Genomic DNA, 26,228 nt, shown 5'->3' on the forward strand with positions numbered 1-26,228 from the left:
GTCACCTGCGAACTCATTTTTAATGTGGAAGCAAGTCATCCTCGGTTCCGAGGGACTGCCTAAGGAGGCAGAGTGATGTTGTTTGAGGGATAAATATTGGCCCCAGGACACCGGGTACAACTCCCCAGCTCCTCTTCGAAATAGTGCCATGGGATCTTTCACATCCACTTGAGAGCGCAGACATCTCATTAAAAAGACGGCACCTCCGACAGTGCAGCACTTCCGCAGCACCACACTGGGAGTGTCAGCTTAGACCTATTGTGCTCAAGTCTCTGGCATAGCGAGACAGGAATGACGGCACCTTCATAAGAAACAAGTCTTGAGCAAACAGCACATGGAATTAACGAGGGCAAAGGTAAATAAGGAGGTTTACCTTTACATTCTACTGATGATCGTGACCAGGGCCACTGGCTTGTGATGACTGAATAAATCAAATTCAGGTTTTCTTACATGGGATTCCAGCATTTTTCCCAGTATTGTCGGGGTCACATTCCGGGATTCTTCGTTGAAAAACTGCAAACCTGTGGCCTTGATCACGAGCTACATCATGTCTACAGCACAGAAACAGGCCGTTCGGCCCAACTGGTCTATGCCACCGTTGATGCTCCACTCTAGCCTCCTCCCACCCTACTTCATCTCACCCGATCTGCATATCCTTCTATTCCCTTCTCCCTCATGTGTTTATCTAGGTTCCCCTTGAATCCATCTACACGACAGGAAACTCTCGTTTAAACAGCACCTAAACATCCGGAATGCTCTATTAACCGGCAAAATGCATAATCCGAAAACAACACCTCAATAACCGGCAATGTTGCCGAGTCCGAGTCTCCCGCGGTGGCCGAGTTAGTCAGTGGGGGTAGTTCTCCAAACTGCCGCTACTTGGCTTCTTGGCGCTGTCGGAAGTCATTAGAGAGTTATGGATTACCCTCAACTGGCAGTACTGTACTTAATCAAGCATCTTCCACCATCCATTTAACACAACATTCTGTAGGCGAGTACCCAATTATTGTATACTGCACATTTCTTGATTTTTTTAAATTTTTGTTTGTTAAAAATAGCCTCGGTAGATAACCCTCTCCGTCATCCGGAATTTTTAATCAACCGGCAACATCCCGGTCCCGTCGGTGCCGGATACCGAAGAGTTTCCTGTATTTGGCTCAACCACTCCCTGTGGTAGCGAGTTCCACATTCTAAACACTCTCTGGGTAAAGAAGTTTCTCCTGAATTCTCTATTGGATTTATTAGTGACCCTTCGTTTTAGTTGGCCCCCATAAAAGTGGAAACATTTTCTATACGTCTACCCTATCAAACCCTTTTATAATCTTAAAACCTCTCTGGCAGGTCGCCCCCTCAGAGTACACAGAACAGCAGCAACACCAATCCCCTGTGCAAGGGAGAGGACGCAAAGTTGGCAACACTCAAAGCTGTACAGCAGGTGTGGCCAATCTTTCAAAATGCAAGAGCCAGAAAAAGACATTCTATACCCACAAAAAGTCACAAGTTTTAAATATAGTATTAGTAGGCACACCGATAGTCTCAGTGCAACCACAAGTAATTCGGAAACCTGGCTGTGGATGTGACTCGTAACGGGCTTTGTTCCCAGTCATTTACTTGAAATCTGGATTGTACTCCCATTCCTTCCTGCTCTGACTTACTTCCCGTCATTCACTCTCTCATTCTCGCTCCCTATTTCTTCTGGCAAGAGTCCAACATGAAAGTGGGTAAATGGACACAGAGCTAGAATGCGAAGTAACTAATGATATGACACACACACACGCACACGCACACGCACCGTGGCTGCAGTGTGTACCCGCTACAAGATGCACTGCAGCAACTCGCCAAGGCTTCTTTGGCAGCACCTCCCAAGCCTGCGACCTTTACCACCTAGAAGTCAAAAGGCAGCAGGTGCATGGGAACACCACCACCTCCAAGTTCCCCTCCAAGTCACACACCATCCTGACTTGGAAATATATCGGCCGTTCCTTCATCGTCGCTGGGTCAAAATCCTGGAACTCCCTCCCTAACAGCACTGTGGGAGCACCTTCACCACACGGACTGCAGCGGTTCAAGGCGGAGGCTCACCACCACCTTCTCAAGGGGCAATTAGGGATGGGCAATAAATGCTGGCCTTGCCAGCGACGCCCACAAATCAGGAACAAATTTTTAAAAAATGTTCCAAAGCACTTCACACACGTAATCCGTCAAAGCGGACGTCGAGCCAGATAAGGAGGGTGACCAAAGGTTTGGTCAAAGAAATGGATTTTTTTTAAAGGAAGATCTTAAAGGAGCAGAGGGGAGGTAGAGGGGTTTGCAGCAGGAATTCCAGAGCCTTGAGCCCAGACTGGTAATGACGGAGCGATGGGAAGAGCAGGGTGTACAAGAGACCAGAATGGAGAGTTCTTGGGGGAGTTGGGGGGGCGGGGGGAAGGGAGGCTGGATGGATTCTGTGACGGAGGAGATTACAGAATTAGAAGGAGCAAGGCTATGAATGGATTTAACCTCAAGAATGGGAACTTTAAATTGGAGGTGTTGGAAGACGGGAGCCAATGTAGGTCAGCAACGGCAGGAGTGATGGGCGAGTGGGACTTAGTGCGGGATGGGTTAAGGGAAAAGTGAGTTTCCAGCAAGGCCAGGAATGATGGGTGAGCAGGAGTTGGTGTGTAATGGAATACGGGCAGCCGAGTTTTGGTGCAGTTGGAGATTGAAGACACTGAGCCACAGAAGGATACGTTAGGGCAGATGACCAAAAGCTTGGTCAAAGAGGTAAGTTTTAAGGAGTGTCTTAAAAGGCAGTGAGAGAGTTGGAGCAGTTTAGGGAAGTAATTGCAGAGCTTTGGGCCTAGGCAGCTGAAGGCACGGCCGCCAATGGTGGAGCAATTAAAATCAGGGATATGCAAGAGGCCAGGATTGGAGAAGCGCAGAGATCTTGGGAGGGTTGTGGGGCAGCAAGGCTACAGGTGCATCTCTCACCTCTGTACAGTTGAGTTTATTCGTTTCCCTAGTACCATCGCGACACACCTTCTGCCAGTGTCGCCACATTCAGCCATTTTAGGAGCAGAATAGAAGGCTACCGAGAACATGACTTGCCTCGTAATTCCTGCAGAACAGAGAACAAGCACCCCATTGCTCCCTGCCCCACCCAGCAACACAAAGGCTGGCACAACTGCCATACTAGGCTGAGGAAGGGCGGGGGGGGGGGGGGGGGGGTGAAGCAACCCGCACAGAAGTAAAGCAAAATAAGCTCCGAGGGATTAGAAATGATCCCGATGGCAAACCGCCCTCTGATTGACTGGTATTTACCAGAATGAGGAACAGGCAACAATTCAGAGGTGGTGTTTTTATTAAATTAAACTTATTGAGAATCCCTATTTTTTTTTCCCAGCTTAATTATTCCAAACAGCTTTACATAAATAAGACGAAAAACCACAAATTTAAGAGCAATTATGACAGTTGCCACAGCAGGGAGCAGAGCAAATTATATTAAAAATAAATTATTTTCTGCAGATTAAAAAAAAAGTAATACGAAGCTTCAGCAAGTTTTCTAATCTACAATATTCTACTTTTAAAATTTATATACATATATTTATATAAAATCAAGTCACTTATTTTGATGCACAAATTCTATTGCGGTCCCCACAAGGTTAAAAGGGTCAACATGTGAGGTAAGCCCAGGCTGGTATAATGATCTGTTTGTGCTGCTTGCTTTAGCCACTGCAATGAGCATCGAAAACTTTCTCTGCGGAGCTGCTTATTAAGCTCCAGTTAAATTCAATTCACCACGCTTCCACTTTTCCATAATGGCCTGAAATATCGCAGGATCCGGCAAAAGAATCATTACTTAACACAAAAATCGCTGGGAGTCTGAACTTGTGACGTGACCTGGAGGGACCAGTTGCGACCCACCTCCCCTTCACTGTTGGCAAAGTTGCCTGTCACAGGCCCAGCTGTGGGTTGCTGACTGAGCTGAGATTCGGTGCTGTCCCCCCCTCTCTCTCTCTCCAGCAAAGGGCATGAGGATGCTACTGGGAAGACAGCTTATCCTGGCTTTCATACAGCCACGGAGAGCGGCCCCGGTTACAATATAACACCGGGTCCTATAGTTATTTATCACCTTCTGGTGAGGAGGTGACCAGTCTGCGAGTGGAAGAGGCCCACAGCGGCACATTTGAAACCAGGAGCTGTGTGTGTGCGTGCGTGTGGCATTCGCAGCTGCAGACCCATGTCCGACCACTCCCTGGAGCAGCAGGCCTCAGGTACTGCTTGGGATAGTGGCCTTTAGCAGAAAGTTACCGAGTGGCAGTAGTTGTCTTAAATTATCACAAAATAAAACATTACATGAACAAAGCAGTTAAAAACAATTAAAGGAGGAAGTGCCAATTAAAACGAGGGGAAACATACTGTCCAGTGGGGAAAAAACTGACGGGAGCTGGGTAATCACAACGACTGGGGCTGGATTCCAAGCCACGCTTGGCTGTCGGGGAATGTGGTGACGGACCCTTAGTGGGATTATGCCGAGTGCCAATTCCAGTGGGCCGGAGAGTCGGAAGAGAAAAAAAAAAGTCTATCCCAGCACAGCACCTGCACACATCTCAGCTGATCATTCCCTCCCTCACCGCTTCAGTCACTCCCCGAGTCCTCATAGCCTGTCTGCAGCTCTTCTTGCTCCTCTCCCCGCTCAGGGTAGTTGAGAATCCGGCGGTTTGCTTGGATGAGATATTGCTGTTGTCTGAAGTAAACCTTTAAGGCCCCTTTGATAGCAACAAAGGCAATCCCGCCCTACAAAAAAGAGACACATTAAAACCGAGACTCCGGACAATGCACAGCAGGTCAATAATACATTGAAGAGTGAAATGTACCACAGTCAATGTCCCATCCGAAGAGGTTCACCCTGATATTCCTTCTTTAATAATCCCAGATGAGCTCCTTAGATACACTGGCAACCCTACAATTTCTCAACCAAACATCCATTAGAATTGTAGGGTTTCACAGCACAGAAGGCAGCCATTCTGCCCCCTCACGTCTGTGCCAACTCTCTGAAAGAGCTCTCCACAGTCCCATTCTGCTTGCTCGCCCCATAGTGTCAGCCGTGGCTCAGTGGGCGGCACCCTCGCCTCTGAGTCAGAAGTTTGTGGGTTCAAGTCCCCACTCCAGAGATTTGAGCACAAAAATCTAGGCTGACACCCCAGTGCACTACTGAGGGAGTGCTGCACTGTCAGAGGCGCCGTCTTTCGGATGAGACGTAAAACCCGAGGCCCCTGTTCTCTCGGGTGGACGGAAAAGATCCTATGACACTATATCGAAGAGCAGCAGGGGAGTTATCCCCAGTGTCCTGGACAATATATATCCCTCAATCAACATCACTAAAAAAAAACAGATTATCTGGTCATTATCACATTGCTGTTTGTGGGAGCTTGCTGTGCGCAAATTGACTGCTGCATTTCCTACATTACAACAGTGACTACACTTCAAAAAGTACTTCATTGGCTGACAAGCGCTTTGGGACGTTCTGAGGTTGTGAAAGGCGCTATATAAATGCAAGTCTTTCTTTTATCATTTTTATTTTTCTAATATTTCTCCCCATCCCTTTTAAAAGCTATATTATGGATACTGCTTCCCCTGCTATCACTGGTCAGGCATGTTCGATCAAATTTCTCCCTACCCCGCCCTTCATCTTCCCTGCCGAGGGCCTCCTAGTAACCAACTCACCAATCAGTGGAAAGTTTCCGACCCCATTTACCTCATCAAAAGCCCTCAGAATTTTGAATTACTAAACATTTAATTTCGCCCTGGGTTAATATTCTGTGGTTGAAGCAGTCCCTGATCTTTGAGACACTTTTTAAACTGATGTAACATTAGGTTTTGTTTCACCACTATTGACCCAGGGTTACGGAGGTCCCTGGGAGCTGTTGGCCAGTTTAACTGAGTTCACTGCAGCCCGTCTTCAGTTTATACTTGGGTGAAGCTTTAAAGATTTAGGCTCGGCACGTCCACTGTCAGTCAGAACGCATTCAAAAAGGAAGAAAAAAAACTTTGCTTTTCCTCATTCGTCGACTCTGAATGGGGTAGGGGGTTCCACAGGCACCAGCCGCCCTCTGGTACCTCGCCCCGTAGCCATTCCTCACACAGGGCTAGACGCCAAGCATCAGCAGGATACAGGAAGCTTTCTGGTATCCGGCACCGACGGGACCGAGCTGGTGCTGTTACATAGAAACATAGAAGATAGGAGCAGGAGTAGGCCATTCGGCCCCTCGAGCCTGCTCCGCCATTCAATGAGATCATGGCTGATCATCCAAATTCAGTACCCTGTCCCTGCCTTCTCGCCATATCCCTTGATCCCTTTAGCCTCAAGAAATATATCCAACTCTTTCTTGAATATATTTAATGTATTGGCCTCCACCGCCCTCTGTGGCAGAGAATTCCACAGGTACACCACTCTCTGGGTGAAGAAATTCCTCCTCATTTCAGTCCTAAATGGCTTACCCCTTATCCTTAAGACTATGACCCCTGGTTCTGGACTCCCCGGCCATCAGAAACATCCTTTCTGCATCTAGCCTGTCCAGACCTGACAGAATTTTATAGGTTTCGATGAGATCCCCTCTCAATCTTCTAAACTCCAGTGAGTATAAGCCCAATTGACACAATCTCTCCTCGTACGTCATTCCTGCCATCCCAGGTATCAGCCTGGTGAATCTTCGCTGCACTCCCTCCATGGCAAGAACGTCCTTCCTCAGGTAAGGTGACCAAAACTGCACACAATACTCAAGGTGCGGTCTCACCAAGGCCCTGTAAAACTGTAGCAAGACATCCTTGCTCCTGTACTTGAACCCTCTTGCTACGAAGGCCAACATACCATTTGCCTTCTTAACCGCCTGCTGCACCTGCATGCTTACCTTCAGCGACTGGTGCACAAGGACACCCAGGTCTCTTTGCACTTCCCCTTCTCCCAATCTATTGCCATTCAAATAATAATCTGCCTTCCTGTTTTTGCCACCAAAGTGGATAACCTCACATTTATCCACATCATAGTGCATTTGCCATGTTTCTGCCCAAATCGTACTGGAGTTTCAAGACATCCTCCTCACAGCATACCCTCCCACCCAGCTTTGTGTCGTCTGCAAATTTGGAGATATTACATCCAATTCCCTCGTCCAGATCATTAATATATATTGTGAACAGCTGGGGTCCTAGGACCGATCCTTGCGGTACCCCACTAGTCACTGCCTGCCACTTGGAAAACGACCCGTTTATTCCAACTCTTTGCTTTCTGTCCGCCAACCAGTTCTCTATCCAAGTCAATACCTTGCCCCCAATCCCATGTGCCTTAATTTTGCACGCTAACCTCTTATGCGGGACCTTATCGAAAGCCTTCTGAAAGTCCAAATACACCACATCCACTGGTTCTCCCTTATCTATTTTACCAGTTACATCCTCAAAAAATTCCAGTAGATTAGTCAAGCATGATTTACCTTTTGTAAATCCATGTTGACTTTGTCCGATCCTGTCACTGCTTTCCAAGTGCTCTGCTATTAGATCAAAACTGCCGTAGAAACCAGCGCTAATGTTAAAACATACGGAGCTTCTCAGCTCCGTGTGAAGTAACAAACCCTGTTGCTTAGCAACAGCTTCAAAACAGTCGGCGCAGCTTGCAAGTGTCTAGCTGAAGCTGTTGCTTAGCTACAGAGACGCTTGCAGAGCCAGGACTGGAGAAAAGAAGCAACGAAAAGAAAAAAAATGATCTGAACCGACGCCTGAATTTTGCCGGTAGATAGAGCTTTCCGGACATTTAACCTCCGGATAAACGAAAGTTTCCTGTATTTGACTGTGGGACATCACAACCGAGCCCGAGCCCCTCCTCACCCGACCCTCGTTCCAGCAGGAGTCACCTTTATTGCAAAGGGGGTTGGAGTGGAAGAGTAAAGAAGTCTTGCTACAATTATATAGGGCTTTGGTGAGACCACACCTGGAGTACTGACACACTTGACTCGGAGGCGGTGCAACCAAACTTCACTAGATTGATTCCTGGCATGAGAGGACTGTCCTCTGTGGAGCGACTGAGTAGAATGAGCCTATATTCTTTGGAGTGTAGAAGAATGAGAGGTGATCTCACTGAACCGTATAAAATTCTTAGCGGGCTTGACAGGGTAAATGCTGAGAGATTGTTTCCCCTGGCTGGAGAGTCTAGAACCAGGGGGCATAGTCTCGGGATTATGGGTTTAGGACTGAGATGAGGAGAAATTTCTTCACTCAGAGGGTGGTGAATCTTTGGAATTCTCTACCCCAGAGGGCTGTGGAGGCTCAGTCGTTGAAAATATATCTAAGACAGGGATTGATAGAGTTTTGGACACTAAAAGAATCAAGGGATATGGGGATTGGGCAGGAAAGTGGAGTTGAGGTCGAAGATCAGACATGATCTTGAATGGCGGAGCAGGCTCGAGGGGCTGAATGGACGACTCCTGCTCCTATTTCTTATGTTCTTATAGAAAATCAGAGAAAAATTACGACACAGGAGGCCATTCGGCCCATCGTGTCCATGCCGGTCGGAAAAGAGCTATCCAGCCTAATCCCACTTTCCAGCACTAGGTCCGTAGCCCTGTAGGTTACAGCTCTTCAAGTGCATATCCAAGTACTTTTTAAATGTGATGAGGGTCTCTGCCTCTACCACCCTTTCAGGCAGTGAGTTCCAGACCCCCACCACCCTCTGGGTGAAAAATGTTTTCCTCATCTCATAGAAACATAGAAGATAGGAGCAGGAGGAGGTCATTCGGCCCTTCGAGCCTGCTCCGCCATTCAATGAGATCATGGCTGATCATCCAAATTCAGTACCCTGTCCCTGCCTTCTCCCCATATCCCTTGATCCCTTTAGCCTTAAGAAATATATCCAACTCTTTCCTTCTAATCCTTCTACCAACTACTTTAAATCTACGCCCCCTGGTTCTCGACCCCTCTGCGAAAGGAAATAGGTCCTTCCTATCCACTCTATCTAGGCCCCTCAGAATTTTATACATCTCAATTAAATCTCCCCTCAGCCTCCTCTGTTCCAAGGAAAATAACACCAGCCTATCCAATCTTTCCTCATAGCTAAAGTTTTCCAGTCCTGGCAATATCCTCATTATGTACTAATGCTTGAGAGAGATCCTGTGCTCCATCCCTCACCCCAAACCTCACCTCCCCTTTGTTACTCACAGGCTGAGGGAGACTGGATAAGCCAATAAAATACAGACTCTCTCTCTCTCTCTCTCTGTCTGTTCGAGGCGACTGCTTGAGGAGGACTCGAGGTGCTGAAGCGGTGTCCGTTAACCCTCCCAGTGCGAGTCAGGAGGCGAGCTAGGGGTGTTTGAGGTACTAGCTTGTTCTCTGCAACAAACTCCAGCGTTGGAGCCGTGCAGCCAGCTCCAGTGACCACTCGCACTTGACCACCAAAACGTCAGGCGTAAAGCCCAGATGGGGAGCATGGATAGGGATGCAAGCATGGTGCCCATTACAGTCAAATGTTTACATCTATGGCGCTTTTCAGCAAAGGGTTACTGGAGAGTGATCAGGAGCAGGTTGCTGGATTGAACGGTGCTGTTTTTTGATGCCAGGCAATTTCCCCAAGCACATGACTGTCGCAACCCAAAAAAAATCATTAAGTTTGGATTCATGCAATGTTTGCAGCTCTGTTGTTGGGCCTGATGGGTTTTCCTCCTAAAACTTGCAATGTTTGAATCATACAGTACAGAAGGAGGCCATTCGGCCCACCATGACTGTGGCAGTTTTTTGAAAGAGCTATCCAATTAGTCACACTCCCCCAGTGTCTCTAGTCTGTACACATACAGGAAACTTTCTGATATCCGGCACTGACGGGACCGAGCTGGTGCCGTACCATCAAAAGTGCCGGACATACCAGCGTTAATGTTGAGATACGGAACTGAAAAGCTCTGTGAATCAACAAACCCTGTAGCTTCAAAACAGTTGGCTGCAGCTGCAAGCATCTCTAGCTGAAGCTGTTGCTATAGCTACAGACCTTGCAGTGCCTGACTGGGAAAAAAAAGCAACGAGAACTAAAAAAAACGGCTCCTGAATTTTGCCGTTAGATCGAGTATTCCGGACATATAACCTCCGGATAAACCAAAGTCTCCTGTAACTGAAGTCTTTCATCTCTGGTACCATTCTAGTAAACCTCCTCTGCGCCCGCTCCAAGGCCTTGATATCCTTCCTAAAGTGTGGTGCCCAGAATTGTCCAGCTGGGCCCTAACCAGTGTTTTATAAAGGTTTAGCATAACTTCCTGGCTTTTGTACTCTATGCCTCTATTAATAAAGCCAAGAATCCCGTATGCCTTTAACAGCCTGCTCAACTTCTCCTGTTACCCTCAAAGACTTGGTGTACGACGTGTTTAAAAAAAAAGTGCAATGCCGGTTCCAAAATACTTGCATTTATATAGCGCCCAATCACATTCTTCAGGAAAAGCTCAAGAGCGCTTCACAGGGACTGAATTGCTTTGCGAGCGAACACAAGCAGCAGTGAGATGAAGGACCAGCGAATCTATTTCTGGCGGTGTCGGTTGAGGAAGGAATGTTGGACAGCACCCGAGAGAACCATCTGCTCTCCTTCCAGTGGCACCACGAGGTCATTGAACTGGAAAATGCAGATGGGCCGTGTTTTACTGTCAGGAACACCAAAACTGCCCTACCCGCTCAGCATCAGCTTAGATCATGTGCTCAAGTTGCAAAGTTGGGCTTGGATGACACACCAGCGACAAGAGTACTAACCATTGAGCTCATAGTGTCAGCTGTGACTGAGTTGCTAGCACCCTCGCCTGGGTCAGAAGGTTGTGGGTTCAAGTCCCACTCCAGGGACTTCAGCACATAAATCTAGGCTGACACTCCAGTGCAGTGCTGAGGGAGCGCTGCACTGTCGGAGGTGCCGGCTTTTGGATGAGACATTAAACCGAGGCCCCGTCTGCTCTCTCAGGTGGACATAAAAGATCCCGCGGCACTATTTCAAAGAAGAGCAGGGGGAGTTATCCCTGGTGTCCTGGCCAATATTTATCCCTCAATCAACATCACTCAATCAAAAACAGATTATCTGATCATTATCACATTGTTTTTTTGTGGAAGCTTGCTGTGCGCAATTTGGCTGCCACGTTTCCCACATTACAACAGTGACGACACTTCAAAAGTACATCATTGGCTGTAAAGCGCTTTGGGACATCCGGTGGTCGTGAAAGGCGCTATGTAAGAATATAAAGAATAAATGCAAGTCATTCTTTCTTTCTTCCTTCTCCAATTGCACAGAAGAAATGCAAAGCCTTAAAGCCAACCTCATGAGGTCACTGCTCAAGAGCAATCAAAGAACACTGATGCAGGTGAAACTGTGCCCCAGCACTTTCAGGAGGGACGGAGAGATAGATGGAGGGGAACAGCCCGCACACTCACCAAGATAGTCCGCTGCAGGTTGGAGCTCACACTGCTGAATATGAGTTTGCCCACCATGCTGGAGATGGTGGGAAAGATGAGCGCACCGCACAGGATGCGAGAGACGGACATGTGGTCGCTCTGATAGCTGGTCTCAGCTGGCACACGAGGAATGGGGCATCCGAAACCTACACAACGCAGAAACATCAGCATCAGCACAATGTGAACGGCCCACAAGTCAGATAAAGATAGGGAGACAGTGAGAGAAAAAGGACAAACTCAGGGGGTAGGGGTGCACTTGTGTGGACATCAGGATAGGACAGGAGCAAACGTACAGAAAAGGCCAGAGGAAAGTGTGAAAGAGCCATACCGAGAAGTTTTTTTTGGACCATAAACAGCACCACACGAGATCAACTACTTCCCAAAAGTTATATAGGTGGCAGAGAAAAATAAACCTACAAAGTTAATATATTAATTAGTACAGGAAACTTTGTGCTATCCGGCACCGACCTGTTGCCGTCCCATCAAAACTGCCGGACAAACCAGCGCTAATGTTGAAACATACGGAGATTTTGAGCTCCGTATCTGGCAACAAACCCTGTTGCTTAGCAACAGCTTCTAAACAGTCGGCCGTACCTTGCAAACGTCTCTGTAGCTTAGCAACAGCTTCAGCGAGACCTTGCAGAGCCTGACTGGTGAAAAAAAAGCAACGAAAAGAAAAAAAAACTAACGAAACGGCTCCTGATTTTTGCCGGTGGCTCGAGCATTCCGGACAGTTAACCTCCGGATAAACCAAAGTTTCCTGTAATGAGAACAGAGGGACTGAAAAGGATCATCTCAAATCTCTCGGCCTCCAGTCTGTGGTGAGCGCCCTCCGACAGCCCTGCCATAGGGACACGTTCTGGGAAGTGTTACCTGGGAAGAGGCTGGGGTCTCACCTGGGAAAATGTTGCTTAGAACCTGCAGCTTGCTGGAGTACTTGCGCCACATGCGAAGCACAAAGTCCTCCCAGCGGATCATCTTGGCCAAGATAAGCATCACTGGAATGGTGGGCAGCCCCATGAGCAGGAAGAGCGGGTCTGCCCGCTCCATCAGGTCCAGGCCTTTCTTGTGTCCAACAACCTGCAGAGAGATCAAAGGCAGACCGAGTTACTGAGCTGTGCTCTTCGCGAGCCGTTTGTTGATGATCGCAGAGATCAGGGAGGCCGTTCGGCCCCTCCAGCTCATCCTTCCCTAGAAGCCTTCAGTCCTCCATTGCACTATCCAACTGCCTCTTAAATGGTTGCAGAGTTTTTGACTCCACTACTCTCCATTCCACCCAATGTTGACATAGAACACAGAAAAATAAGAGCAGGATTCAGCCATTCGACCCTTCGAGCCTGCGCCGCCATTCAATATGATCATGGCTGATCCTCTATCTCAATACCATATTCCCGCTCTCTCCCCATACCCCTTGATGCCTTTTGTGTCTAGAAACCTATCTATCTCCTTCTTAAATATATTGCCCTAGTATCTCTTCCATAGCCTTGTATCTCCCAAAGTCCCCTGCCCATACTCTGTATCTTCTAATGCCCTCTGCCCATAGCCCTGTATCTCCCATTGCCCCTCTCCTCTATAGCCCTGTATCTCCCATTGCCCCTCTCCTCCACACCCTGTATCTCCCATTGCCCCTCTCCTCCACACCCTGTATCTCCCATTGCCCCTCTCCTCCACACCCTGTATCTCCCATTGCCCCTCTTCTCCACACCCTGTATCTCCCATTGCCCCTCTCCTCCACACCCTGTATCTCCCATTGCCCCTCTCCTCCACACCCTGTATCTCCCATTGCCCCTCTCCTCCACACCCTGTATCTCCAATTGCCGCTCTCCTCCATAGCCCTGTATCTTCCAAAGCTCCTCTCCTCCATATATCCCATTGAAACAGAAAAATAGGAGTCGGCCATTCGGCCCTTCGAGCCTGCTCCACCATTCAATATGATCATGACTGATCTTCTATCTCAATACCATATTCCCGCTCTCTCCCCATACCCCTTGATGCTTTTTGTGTCTAGAAATCTATCTATCTCCTTCTTAAATATATTCAGTGACTTGGCCTCCACAGCCTTCTGTGGTAGAGAATTCCACAGGTTCACCACCCTCTGAGTGAAGAAATTTCTCCTCATCTCAGTCTTAAATGTCCTACCCCATATCCTGAGACTGTGACCCCTCGTTCTAGGCCCCGCCCCCAACCAGGGGAAACATCCTCCCTGCATCCAATCTGTCTAACCCTGTTAGAATTTTATACGTTTCAATGAGATCCCCTCTCATTCTTCTAAACTCTAGTGAATACAGGCCTAGTCGACCCTATCTCTCCTCATAAGACAGTCCTGCCATCCCAGGAATCAGTCTGGTGAACCTTCGCTGCACTCCCTCTACGGCAAGTATATCCTTTCTTCACAAGACTGCCCGGCTATCATCCTTCTCCTCCCATTGCTCAACCTGTGGTGCAAACAAGATATATCTCACAAGTTAAACCCAATTAACTATTTTTTATTTACAGAAAAGAACATTTCCAAATAAATTAAGTTCTTGTTTCTCTTAGCCGCAATATTACAGCACTTTTTTCATTTGAGATTTGGGAGTTGCGTTATCGATGTCTGACTTGAAGGAGTGATTGTCACTCACATACATGCAAAGCCTTAATGCCCACAAATGCTTAGAATGAACCAGCCTGAAGAATTGTTTGTGATGTATCTGGTTGGCACAAGTCAATCAAGAACATAAGAAATAGGAGCAGGAGTAGGCCATTCGGCCCCTCGAGCCTGCTCCGCCATTCAATGAGATCATGGCTGATCATCCAAATTCAGTACCCTGTCCCTGCCTTCTCCCCATATCCCTTGATCCCCTTAGCCTTAAGAAATATATCTAACTCCTTCTTGAATATATTTAATGAATTGGCCTCAACTGCCTTCTGTGGTAGAGAATTCCACAGGTTCACCTCTCTCTGGGTGAAGAAAATCCTCCTCATCTCAGTCCTAAATGGCTTACCCCTTATCCTTAGACTGTGACCCCTGGTTCTGGACTCCCCCGCCATCGGGAACACCCTTCCTGCATCTAGTCTGTCCAGTCCTGTTAGAATTTAATAAGTTTCAATGAGATCCCCTCATTCTTCTAAACTCCAGTGAGTATAAGCCCAATCGACCCAATCTCTCCTCATACGTCATTCCTGCCACCCCAAGTATCAGTCTGATGAATCTTCGCTGCACTCCCTCCATGGCAAGAACATCCTTCCTCAGATAAGGCAACCAAAACTGCACACAATACTCAAGGTGTGGTCTCACCAAGGCCCTGTACAACTGCAGCAAGACATCCTTGTTCCTGTACTCGAACCCTCTCGCTACGAAGGCCAACATACCATTTGCCTTCTTAACCGCCTGCTGCACCTGCATGCTTACCTTCAGCGACTGGTGCACAAGGACGCCCAGGTCTCACTGCACTTCCCCTTCTCCCAATCTATTGCCGTTCAGATAATAATCTGCCTTCCTGTTTTTGCCACCAAAGTGGATAACCTCGCATTTATCCACATTATACTGCATCTGCCATATCACCCAACCTGTCCAAATCATACTGGAGTTTCTCGGCATCCTCCTCACAGCACACACGCCCACCCAGCTTTGTGTCGTCTGCAAACATCTAGTTCCCTTGTCTAGATCATAGTTCCCTCGTCTACCTCATCTCCACTTTCCCGCACTATCCCCATATCCCTCGATTCCCTTAATATCCAAAAATCTATCGCTCTCTGTCTTGATATACTCAATGACTGAGCCTCCACAGCCCTCTGGGGTAGAGAATTCCAAAGATTCACCACCCTCTGAGTGAAGACATTTCTCCTCATCTCAGTCCTAAATGGCCGACCCCTTATTCTGAGACTGTGACCCCTGGTTCTAGACTCTCCAGCCAGGGGAAACATCCTCCCTGCATCTACCCTGTCAAGCCCTGTAAGAATTTTGTATGTTTCAATGAGATCACCTCTCATTCTTCTAAACGCTAGAGAATATAGGCCTAGTCTACTCAATCTCTCCTCATAGGACAATCCCCCCATCCCAGGAACCAGTCTGGTGAACCTTCGTTGTACTCCCTCTATGGTAAGTATATCCTTCCTTAGGTAAGGAGACCAAAACTGTACACAATACTCCAGGTGTGGTCTCACCAGGGCCCTATATAATTGCAGTAAGACGTCTTTACTCTTATACTCAAATCCTCTTGTAATAAATTTTGTAAATCTTGTAATAAACAAACATACCATTTACTTTCCTAATTGCTTGCTGTACCTGCATGTTAACTTTCAGTGATTCGTGTACAAGGACACCCAGGTCCCTCTGAACACCAACATTTCCCAATCTCTCACCATTTAAAAAATACTCTGCTTTTCTATTTTTCCTACCAAAGTGGATAACTTCACATTTCTCCACATTATATTCCATTTGCCATGTTCTTGCCCACTCACTAGATATCTATTTAGCAAACCCAACAATGTAACCCATATCCTATCCCTCACCAAGTCCCACTCACCTACATTGACTCCCGGTCCCCCAATTTAAAATTTCTCATCCATATATTTAACTCCCTTCGTGGCCTTGACCCTTCCCCATCTCTCTAACCTCCTCTAACCCTACAACTCTCCGTTCCTCCGACTCTGACCTATTGCGTATCCCCATCTCCCTTCACCCCACCATTGGCGGCCATGCCAATCAGCTGTCCAGGACCCACACCTAGGAATTCCGCCTCTCTCCCTCCCTCCCCTCCTTTTAAGAGCAGCCTTAAAACCCACCCCTATGATCAAGCGTTCGGCCGCCTTTCCTAATATCTCCTCCTTTGCCTCAGCGTCTGACGTAAGAAAACTACTAGGCACTTGGTCAGAGTATTAAACAAGGCTTTAATCGACTGTTTCACAACATGGAAGTCTAGTTGTGTCCTTCACTAGTTCCTGTTTACAAAATGTCCTGAGCAAGCTGGGCCCGTGCCCGAGTATTTATACTCTCCCTGGGCAGCGCCACCAGCAGGCCGCCCGGTATATTTCACAAATCATTTCCATATGAATGGCACGATTCATGTCAGCGTCCATGTTTGTCTGATGACAAACGCCATACAAAATGAAAGTTGTTGTTGTGCTAGCTAGACAAGACATTTAACAAACCCAATAACTCCACCCACATCCCCAAGACAGTCAAGGCTGCTGTTGCATACTAGTCTCTTCTTCTTAGGCAATCCCTCGGAACCGAGGATGACTTGCTTCCACATTAAAAATGAGTTCTCAGGTGACTGATGAGTCCAATGCGGGACCTACAGTCTCTGTCACAGGTGGGGCAGACGGTGGTTGAAGGGGCAGGCGGGCGGGTGGGTGGGGTGCTTGGGTTGACGTTGGGGTTGTCCATGAGGGTCCTGACGTTCCAGGTCCCGAACTTCATTTTAAAGGGTGGAAGATGCCTGTGTGTGAATTCTTTTTACGTGGGGTGGCCGTTGCACACCAGCTACCACACGGGCTTGACAGAGCAAGGTCTTGGTCCAATGGCAAGGGGATCCAAGATGATTGGAGACCAGGCTCTGCTACATCGGCCTAGCACACACACACACAAACATACTGCTACTGTCCTCCTCCCTCCTTCCCGCAGGTCCTCTCTGCCTGGGTTTCAGCAGATTCCAGTAACCTCCCCGAAACTGATTTAAAACTAAAAGTAGTTTCTTGGTTTATTCTTCCCTCCCTTCTTGAGTAATGGAGATAATTTGCAATTTCCTCACTTATTTATTTTAATACTCTTGGGTGCCGTACCATCAAGTCCTGGAGATTTGCTCCCATCCTGTACTCCAATACCATGTTTAAAAACTTATATTAAAGGCACAAAGTTCTTCCCATGGACTTATTTTTAGGCTCCCTTCACCACTACTTTTTTCTCCTCTTCCTCTACTGTGAAAATTATTCATTTATCAAGTCTGCCATTTCCTTATTGTCCATTATAGTCTCGCCTACATCTGTCTTTAATGGGCCTGCATTTCACTCTTACCATTCTTTCTCTTGACATACTAGTCTACAGCATTTTGACCTGCTCAATGCAGCTCACAGGCTATGCAATGACCCATAGCTGATTAATGAATTTTCTTTGGTGAATTTTATGCTCACGGCTAAGGAATGCCTGTGCTGGGGAAAGAAGCTTTCCTACTTCAGTTAACCAGTGTGGTAGCCCAGTGCTCCCAGGCCAGGAACCGCACGGTTAGATGCACAGTCAAGCTCCCTCTACATTGCCCCAACTTCAGATGACCAACTATCCCGTGTCCTAGCTGAGCCAAATTGACAATTTAGTGCAAATTTTCTGCTGCGAGCCCTGCCCACGAGGAGCCGGGCTGGCACTACCCATACCCATGTCGTGCAGCACTCATAGTCAAATGACAGTGGAGATTTTCATCCCGTCAGTCTGGGCGAGATTCAAACTTAGGTCCCAGAGAGTCTTACCGACTGCACCAGCTAGCCCTCCTCGAGTGTCAGCCGTGGCTCAGTGGGCGGCATCCTCGCCTCTGACTCGGAAGGCTGTGGGTTCAAGTCCCACTCCAGAGACTTGAGCACAAAAATCTAGGCCGACACTCCAGTGCAGTGCTGAGGGAGTGCTGCACTGTCGGAGGTGCCGTCACACCGAGGCCCCGTCTGCTCTCTCAGGTGGATCCTATGGCACTTTTCGAAGAAGAGCAGGGGAGTTATCCCCGGTGTCCTGGGCCGGTGGTCATGATAGGCACCGTAGAAATGCAAGTCTTTCTTTTTCATTATTAAATAGACATTCACGTTCAGAAACATTATTTTTCCTCCCTGTTTCTGTAGCTGAGCATTAGTGAATTCTGCAAGAATTTGTTCAGCGTCTCGAACTTTCATCCAGTAGAAAGTTTCGATCTCAGCGAGTCATCGCTGTGGGTGGAATGGAAGTAATTGTTTGCCTGCTTAAGAACCTTTACCAACTGAGCGATTAGGAGTACAGCTATTTGAGGGTTTCCCTGTGGGGCGGGGGGGGGGTTCTTATGTGCAACGATTACTCATATGAAGTGGGCGGTAATGTAACAATTCTCGGCTCCGTGGAACGACGATTGGTACATTTGACGGTGCGTGGGCCAACCTGCATTACAGTCACGGCTCCGTAAGTCACTGCCGACCAGTACACGGTCCCCACCACGATGCTGGCTGCTGCAAACGGGCTGGCTTTGGACAAAATGCGATCAACTTGGTGCAAGGCGTACACAACTGGACCTGAAGGACAGAGTCAGAGAACCAACATCAGGAAAAATCTTCAAAAAACACCCGCATGCAAAAATACACCATACGACAAGCTTCTCTTCCTACATATATCCTTATTATTATTGCTTTGAAATCCAGGCTGGTTACACTGGCTCCTGTTTGGAAAGCTTCTCCTGTACTTGGGAGGCTTAAACCTCTACTGGAGCTTTGGACAGTATAGAAGAGCGTTCTCTCTCCTAGCTCTCTCTTTCCATCTCTAACTTATTGGTACTATACTGTGGTCAGTGCTTTTCTGGACTTTCCGAGCTTCAATTCTGCAAGCCTAAATGCTTCCTTTTTTCCCCCGGCGACTTCACTCTGTGAAATCAAGACTCAGCATTGCAGAGTCTCCAACTCTAACTCATTCATTCCCACCCTGAAATTCCTCCCTAAACCACTTTGCCTCTCCACCACCCTCTCGGACTTTAAGACCCAGCTCTTTGACCGAGCTCACCCCCCGGCTAATAGCTCCTCCTCTGGCTCGGTGTCCCTTTTTTTCCTTGCACCTTGGAAGTGTTTCGGGACATTTTTCTACATTAAAGGCGCCGTGTAAATGCAAGTTGCTGTCGAACCATCAAAAGAGGCAGTCAGCGCCTGCTTAACGTTGCCGCTTGATGGTCGACACCTTCAGCACTGCACCAGCGTGTTAATTTAGATTATACATTCAAACCCCGACATGGAACATAAACATCCTGCAGTATGCAGGTCTTTAACACCCAAGCTTGATGTCACCCAATCACTCCTTGATTTACCTCATCTCACTCTTTTCATAAGAACAGAAGAAGGAAGAGCAGGAGTAGAACGTACAGTCCTTCGAGCCTGCTCCGCCATTCAATAAGATCATGGCTGATCTTCCACTTCAACTCCAGATTCCTGCACTATCCCACATCCCTTGATTCCCTTACCTATCCAAAAATCTGCTGATCTCGGTCGAGAATATACTCAACGACTGAGCATCCACACTGAGGATTTAAGACACGTTATTGGAGAGACCCACTGCCTTAAGCGCACACAGGAAGCATAGTCTCTCAGGCATGGCACCCACAGAACCTAGACAGGAGGGGTGAAAACGAGTAGAACTGCAAAACGCTGGAGAAGTAACAGATCTTTAAGCAAGTGTGGGGCAGGGAAAGGGGGGAGGTTTGGAAAGAACAAAGGTCTGTGATAGGATGCAAGGCAGGAAAGATTAAAAGACAAAAGGGATGATGGTGCAAGGCAAAAGGAGATGGTAACAGGACAGGTTAAAAAACAAAAGATGGCTCTAGATGAAGTGTAAATGGCAGAATGATCAACAGCTGCCATGTGAGAGAGAGAGAAAAAATGTTCGGGGCCGAGGTTATAGTCTGAAATTGTTGAACTCGATGTTGTTGAATCCAGAAGGCTGTAAAGTGCCTAATCGAAAGATGAGGTGCTGTTCCTCGAGCTTATGTTGAGCTTCGTTGGAACAGTGTAAGAGGCTGAGGACCAAGAGATCAGAGTGGGAGTGGAGCGGAGAATGAATACATCATGAATGGAAGGAATTTTTTTTTTTTTTTTTTTTTTTTTTAAACTTTGTAGCCTTTCGGGGAAAAAACAAAAGTCTTGTTACGTACCCAACTTTGGGAAGACTATCAAGTACTCTGTGTTGCACTGTGGGCATGCCACCCGGCCTGTGCTGTTCCCCTTCTGTTTCTCATCGAGCCATCGCTGTAGGCATGCCTGGTGGATCCATTTGGTGGATCCTTTACAGCGACACGGGCTTACCCATTCTGCGGAACGATCATCAAGGTCGGTGGCAAAGCACACCCAGCAATTCCTGAGGAAAACAATCCAGGACAGTCCCCGTCAAACACCAGAAGATAAGTTACGGCGGTATCTCACCAACAGAAGCAGAACCCAGAATAACTTTTAAGGAGATGAAGAAAATTTTTAAAAGGAATGGGGTCGGGTTGCCAACTCTGGGTGGAGGTATTCTTGGGGGTTTCACCATAACACCTTGAAGTGACATCGCTGGCAGTTTCACTGAAGGTGTAAGGAAGACAGGGACTACCATGAAAGACCACATCCATAAAGATGCGGTCAAAGATAGCTGACCTTTGGAGAGATATAAAACAATTAAATGGAGACAGGATGTCCAGCATTTCAACTGCCCGTAAGAACTTTATTACCTAGGTTACATTCCGAGGTATCTTTTAATTAGCATTCAGCAGTTTGAGTGATTGATTAAAGAGGCAGCTTACACATGTTTATATTGGCCCAGAAATTCCAGAACGGGGCGTGCAGCGCGTGCAAGCCACGTATTTACACTTACCCCGCGCTACTGACGATCAGCTCCAGGGACGCCTGGACTTGGTGAATGAAAAAGAAGAATCCCGGGCAGCGTATGACGTCACGCCGCCCAGGAGTGCAGCCAGCGCGAAGCCAGGAGCGTGCAGTGTAAGTGAGACACGCCCCTTGAGGTCTCAGTTTCACTGGACACGCCCCCAATGTTTCTGTCAAGCTGCTAAGGATTTTTACATGCAAAGCAGCAGTTTAAATAGGTTTTTGGAAGTTTTTTGAAGATTTTGGTAACTTTTATAAACTTTTTAAAATGTTTACATTATTTTGAGTAATCTGAAGTAGTTTTAAAGAGAATTAAAGCAATTTAAAGACTTTTAAAAGCCCTAAAAGAATTTTTTTAATTCCATTTATTTATTTAGCAATGTCGTCGTCATACGTGTCTTCACACTGTTCCCTTTGGGGAACTGTATGAAGTGGTGGAAGGATTTATGGCCATGATTAACGCTCATTCCGTGACCGTAACCATCTTTGAACCAGCCATTAGGGCGGTTAGTCCTATGGCGGGAGGGTTTTACGGGCTCCCACAAGCTATACAAGGAGGGGGGGCCACCCACACCCACGGACGCAAATATCCCACTGGATGTCAACCCAGAATTTAGAGCCGGAGCTCCGACTCCACTTGCCGGGACTGTCTGGAGCGGGGTTCGAAACCCTATCCTGATCTGGCCCAGCGGCGGGGATCCTACCGCTATGACAAAGGCCCAATCCGATTAGCAACGTGAAATGGCAGCATAGGGCTCCAGTCACGGGGAGGGAAAAGGCGCAGGAAACGTATGGGCGTCACCTTTTGTGCGGAGTGGGCCTTTTGCGTAGCAGTAAGCATCCCCGCCGCTGGGCCAGAAGGAGTACGGTTTTGAACCCCACTCCAGACAGTCCCGGCAAGTGGAGTCGGAGTTCCAACTTTAAATTCTGGGTGGACATCCAGCGGGATACTTGCGTCCGTGGGTGTTGGTGGCCCCCCCCCCCCCTCAGATGGGTTGTGGGAGCCCGTAAAACCCTCCCGCCATAGGACTAACCACCCTAATGGCTGGTGCAAAGATGGTTACGGTCACGGAATGAGCGTTAATCACGGCTATAAATCCTTCCACCACTTCATACAGTTCCCCAAAGGGAACAGTGTGAGGATACGTACGATGATGACCTCTTGCGCAATGCACCTCCTTGGACCCTCAGTCGCAGATGCGAGGGGGCAAGTCGTGCAATTGTTAAAGTTTTCATTTTATTGACATGTAAAATGTTGGCCCAGTAATTCCCTTCCAACTGCGCGAGTACGGTCGGGGTACTTACGCATCTGGCCGGATGAAATGCCGGTTTTCAGCATGCACAGTGCTTTTGGGGAAAACCGGCATTTCCTGTCCTCTGAACGAAGGGGTTCAGAGGCAGAATGCGTGCGACTGCACAGGCAGCGCGTGCGCAGTATAATTCGCCGCTTTCATTACTGCTTTCAGTGAGGTCAAGTCCTTACAACTTACACATGAAAAAAGCACGGGTACAGTTGCTCCAGAGGCTGCGGAGGAAGATATTTCGTATCGTGGAGCTTCTGAAAGTATGTATGTCTGTATATATTCCTTTGCGTGTTATGTATATATTCCTTTACTTATGTGTATGAATGTATTATTTAATTATGACTTTCAGAGAAAGTAACTTATTTGAAAATCGTAATTAAAAACATACATTCATACACATTAGTAAAGGAATATAAAACATACATACATATACGTAAAGGAATATATGTGGACATGCATACATAACTCATTCTCACATTCCATTCACACAGCCACAATTGCTCCTTCTACCTACCGTTCTGAAAACCCTTTTTAAAAAAAAAAAAAAAAATTTTAACTTTAAAACTTACTTAAAATTTCTTAAAATAACTTCCCTCCCTTTCCCAAACAAAAATATTGCATTTCAGAAGCTCCACGATAAAATGTTTCTTCCTCCGCAGCCAATGAACCACTTTACACTTGCTTTTTTCAAGTGTAACTTCTGAGGACTTACCCTCACGGATTTCATGAATGAAATCTACGAAGTTCACTGCACAAGCGCTGTCTGTGCAGTCGCACGCGCTCGAGGCCTGGAAATGCCGGCGTTCCCCGCATGCGCTGTTCATGCTGAACGCCGGCATTTCCAACGGCCAGATGCGTGAGTACCCCGAGCGCACTCACGCCTTTGGCCGCGAATTTCTGGCCCATTAAGATTCATAACCAATCCGTGAAGGTGCATGCGGGCCAAGATCCAATCGGGTGGCAGGAATGAATTGTGCATGAGGTGGCCATGTGTATTGTAATGTATAAAAATGTAGTGTTTGCTGTGGAGGAAACTTTGTGCTATCCGGCACCGACGGGACCGAGCTGTTGCCGTCCCATCAAAACTGCCGGACAAACCAGCGCTAATGTTGAAACATACGGAGATTTTGAGCTCCGTATCTGGCAACAAACCCTACAGCTTCTAAACAGTCGGCCGTACCTTGCAAGCGTCTCTGTAGCTTAGCAACAGCTTCAGCGAGACCTTGCAGAGCCTGACTGGTGAAAAAAAAGCAACGAAAAGAAAAAAAAATGAACGAAACAGCTCCTGATTTTTGCCAGTGGCTCGAGCATTCCGGACAGTTAACCTCCAGATATACCAAAGTTTCCTGTAACAATTTGGAAAAGTCTGGCTAAAGACAGAGCAGACTGTCTCCCCACCGGTGCAATAAAGACAACTTGACTTATCGATCTAAAACCTTGTGTCGAGTGCTGGTTTAAAATACTCCACGACAACCTCCTGCCTCCAACCGCGCCCAGGATTGGCTGCCTGGCGTAACCATCGATGCGGCGCTCTGCCAACCCGTGCCAACTCGAGAGCGAACAGAGTCTTTGTGACCCCATTGGATTTTGCTTGACTGTCAGTCAAACTTTTTATCCCATCTCCACTATTTTTGTAACTAATACAGGTTCAAAGGAAATGAAAATAAAAACCTTGCAATTTCTTTTTAACGCCCCTAAGCTGTTTCCCCTGGGTCTGCTCGTAACAGTGCCCGGGAGATTATCTATAATTCCTGGAAACTCCAGGACAATCCTGGAGGTTTGGCAACCCTAAAATGGGAAAGAGGGCAAGAAAAGGACTTGCATTTCTATAGTGCCTATCACAACCACCGGATATCCCAAAGTGCTTTGCAGCCAATGAAGCACTTTTTGAACTGCAGTAGCTGTTGTAATGTGGGAAATGCGGCAGCCAATTTGTGCACAGCAAGCTCCCACAGACAGCAATGCGATAATGACCGGATAATCTGTTTCTTAGTGATGTTGATTGAGGGATAAATATTGGCCAGGATGCTGGGGAGAACTCCCCTGCTCTTCTTCGAAATAGTGCCGTGGGATCTTTTATGTCCACCTGAGAGGGCAGACTGTTTAACGTCTCATCTGAACGACGGCAGCCCCGACAGTGCAGCACTCCCTCAGTTCTGCACTGGAGTGTCAGCCCAGATATTTGTGCTCAGGTCTTGCGAACAAGGCCCTTGCCATCCATGAGCTTATCGTGGATGATTGCATCGACATCATGGCCCTGACGGAAACTTGGCTGATGAATGACGACACCTTACCCTTAAATGAAGCCTCCCCGCACTGTCTCCTCCTTTGAGTATCTCACCTTATTCTGCCCCCTTTACCTCTCATTTAAAATTTTCGTTCTCTACCCTAGTACAATAAAAATGTTATTATTGAGATATCTTCACTGCTTTCCTCCCTCAGCCTCTGCATTGAGCGACTTCTCATCCTCGGTGATTTCAACCTCCATCTCTCTCCTCTGAGTTCACTAGCCTCCTATCCTCCCTTAATCTCTCCCTCCATGTAAACTCCCCAACCCATATTCACGGCCACCCCCTCGACCTTGTGGCCTCGCTACTCCCATCATGTCAATCGCAGGTAAGGCCATCGCTGACCACTTCCTCGTATCGTTCTCCAGCCACATCCTCCTTACCCTTACCCCCACCCACTTCCTTCTGTGTCCGCCCCTGGAAAAAAAACTCGCTCCCAACTCTCTTACAACTGCGCTTACGAAATCCCAACTGTCCAGCCTTTGGCCCACCATTCACCATAACATTTCTGTAGCTCAACCACACCCTCACCACCACCTTTGATGCCCTAGTCTCTATTAAAACAATTACTCTTGCTCACCCTGGCCCGGATCTTCGCTCCCTTAAGTCCAAGGGACGCAGACTTGAACAGATATGACGGACAACTGGTTTAGCCATTCACCGCCAGATCTGCCTGGACCACATAAAGCACTATCGGGCCCTGCTCTCGTCTGCCAAAATTGCTCACTATTCCAGAATCATTCTGCAATGCAAAGATAAACCCCGGCTTCTATTCTCCACTACGGGAAAGGTAGCATAGTGGTAATGTTACTGGGCTAGCAATCCAGAGACGCGAGTTCAAATCCCACCACGGCAGCTGTGGAATTTAAATTCAGTGAATTAAATAAATCTGGAATAAAAAGCTAGCATCAGTAATGGTGACCATGAAAACCCATCTGGTCCTTTACCGAAGGAAATCTCCCGTCTTTATCTGGTCTGGCCTATATGTGACTCCAGACTCTTAATCGATCTTGGCACCAGCTACGGACTTGGCAACGGCACACCCAGCCCTGCAAAGTCCTCCTCACTAGCATCTGGTGCCAAAATTGGGAGAGCTGTCCCACAGACTAGTCAAGCAATAGCCTGACATTGTCATACTCACAGAATCGTACCTATCAGCCAATGTCCCGAAGTCCTCCATCACCATCCTGGGTATGTCCTATCCCACCGGCAGGACAGGTCCACCAGGGGTGGCGGCACAGTGGTATACAGTTGGGAAGGATGGCGGAGTGGCCCTAGGAGTCCTCAACATTGACTCCGGACCCAATGAAGTCTCATGGCTTCAGGTCAAGCATGGGCAAGGAAACCTACCGCGCTCCCTCAGCTGATGAATCAGTACTCCTCCATGTTGAACACCACAGAAGCACTGAGAGTAGCAAGGGCACAGAATGGGTGGGGGGCTTCAATGTCCATCACCAAGAGTGGCTCGGTAGCACCACTACTGGCTGAGCTGCCCGAGTCCCGAAGGACATAGCTGCCAGTCTGGGCCTGCGACAGGTGGTGAGAGAACCAACACGAGGGAAAAACCTACTTGACCTCGTCCTCGCCAATCTATCTGTCACAGATGCATCTGTCCAAGACAGTATTGGTAGCAGTGACCACCGCACAG

At 47.7% G+C, this 26,228-nt stretch overlaps 1 protein-coding gene across 3 annotated transcripts in view; it reads right to left on the minus strand.

Annotated features, from left to right (window-relative positions):
- Positions 1 to 26,228, minus strand: part of LOC147097917 (E3 ubiquitin-protein ligase MARCHF5-like) — a 34,780-nt gene that overhangs the window by 5,835 nt on the left and 2,717 nt on the right. The window contains exons 2-6 of one of the 3 annotated variants that reach the window (XM_085970990.1): positions 20,280 to 20,482; positions 18,530 to 18,660; positions 12,333 to 12,516; positions 11,416 to 11,582; positions 4,614 to 4,776 (exon numbers count right to left, since the gene is read on the minus strand). In XM_085970990.1, the coding sequence (XP_085827116.1) occupies positions 4,618 to 4,776; positions 11,416 to 11,582; positions 12,333 to 12,516; positions 18,530 to 18,660; positions 20,280 to 20,482 (844 nt within the window). In that variant the 3' untranslated portion in view covers positions 4,614 to 4,617. Of the gene's footprint in view, positions 1 to 3,322; positions 4,777 to 11,415; positions 11,583 to 12,332; positions 12,517 to 18,529; positions 18,661 to 20,279; positions 20,483 to 26,228 lie in introns of those variants that run through there. The other 2 variants (XM_085970989.1, XM_085970991.1) reach the window with 2 other exon arrangements.

This window comes from Somniosus microcephalus, chromosome 30 (assembly GCF_052327205.1).
Source record: "Somniosus microcephalus isolate GS21.2 chromosome 30, FLI_Smic_1.0, whole genome shotgun sequence".
Taxonomy (NCBI): domain Eukaryota; kingdom Metazoa; phylum Chordata; class Chondrichthyes; order Squaliformes; family Somniosidae; genus Somniosus; species Somniosus microcephalus.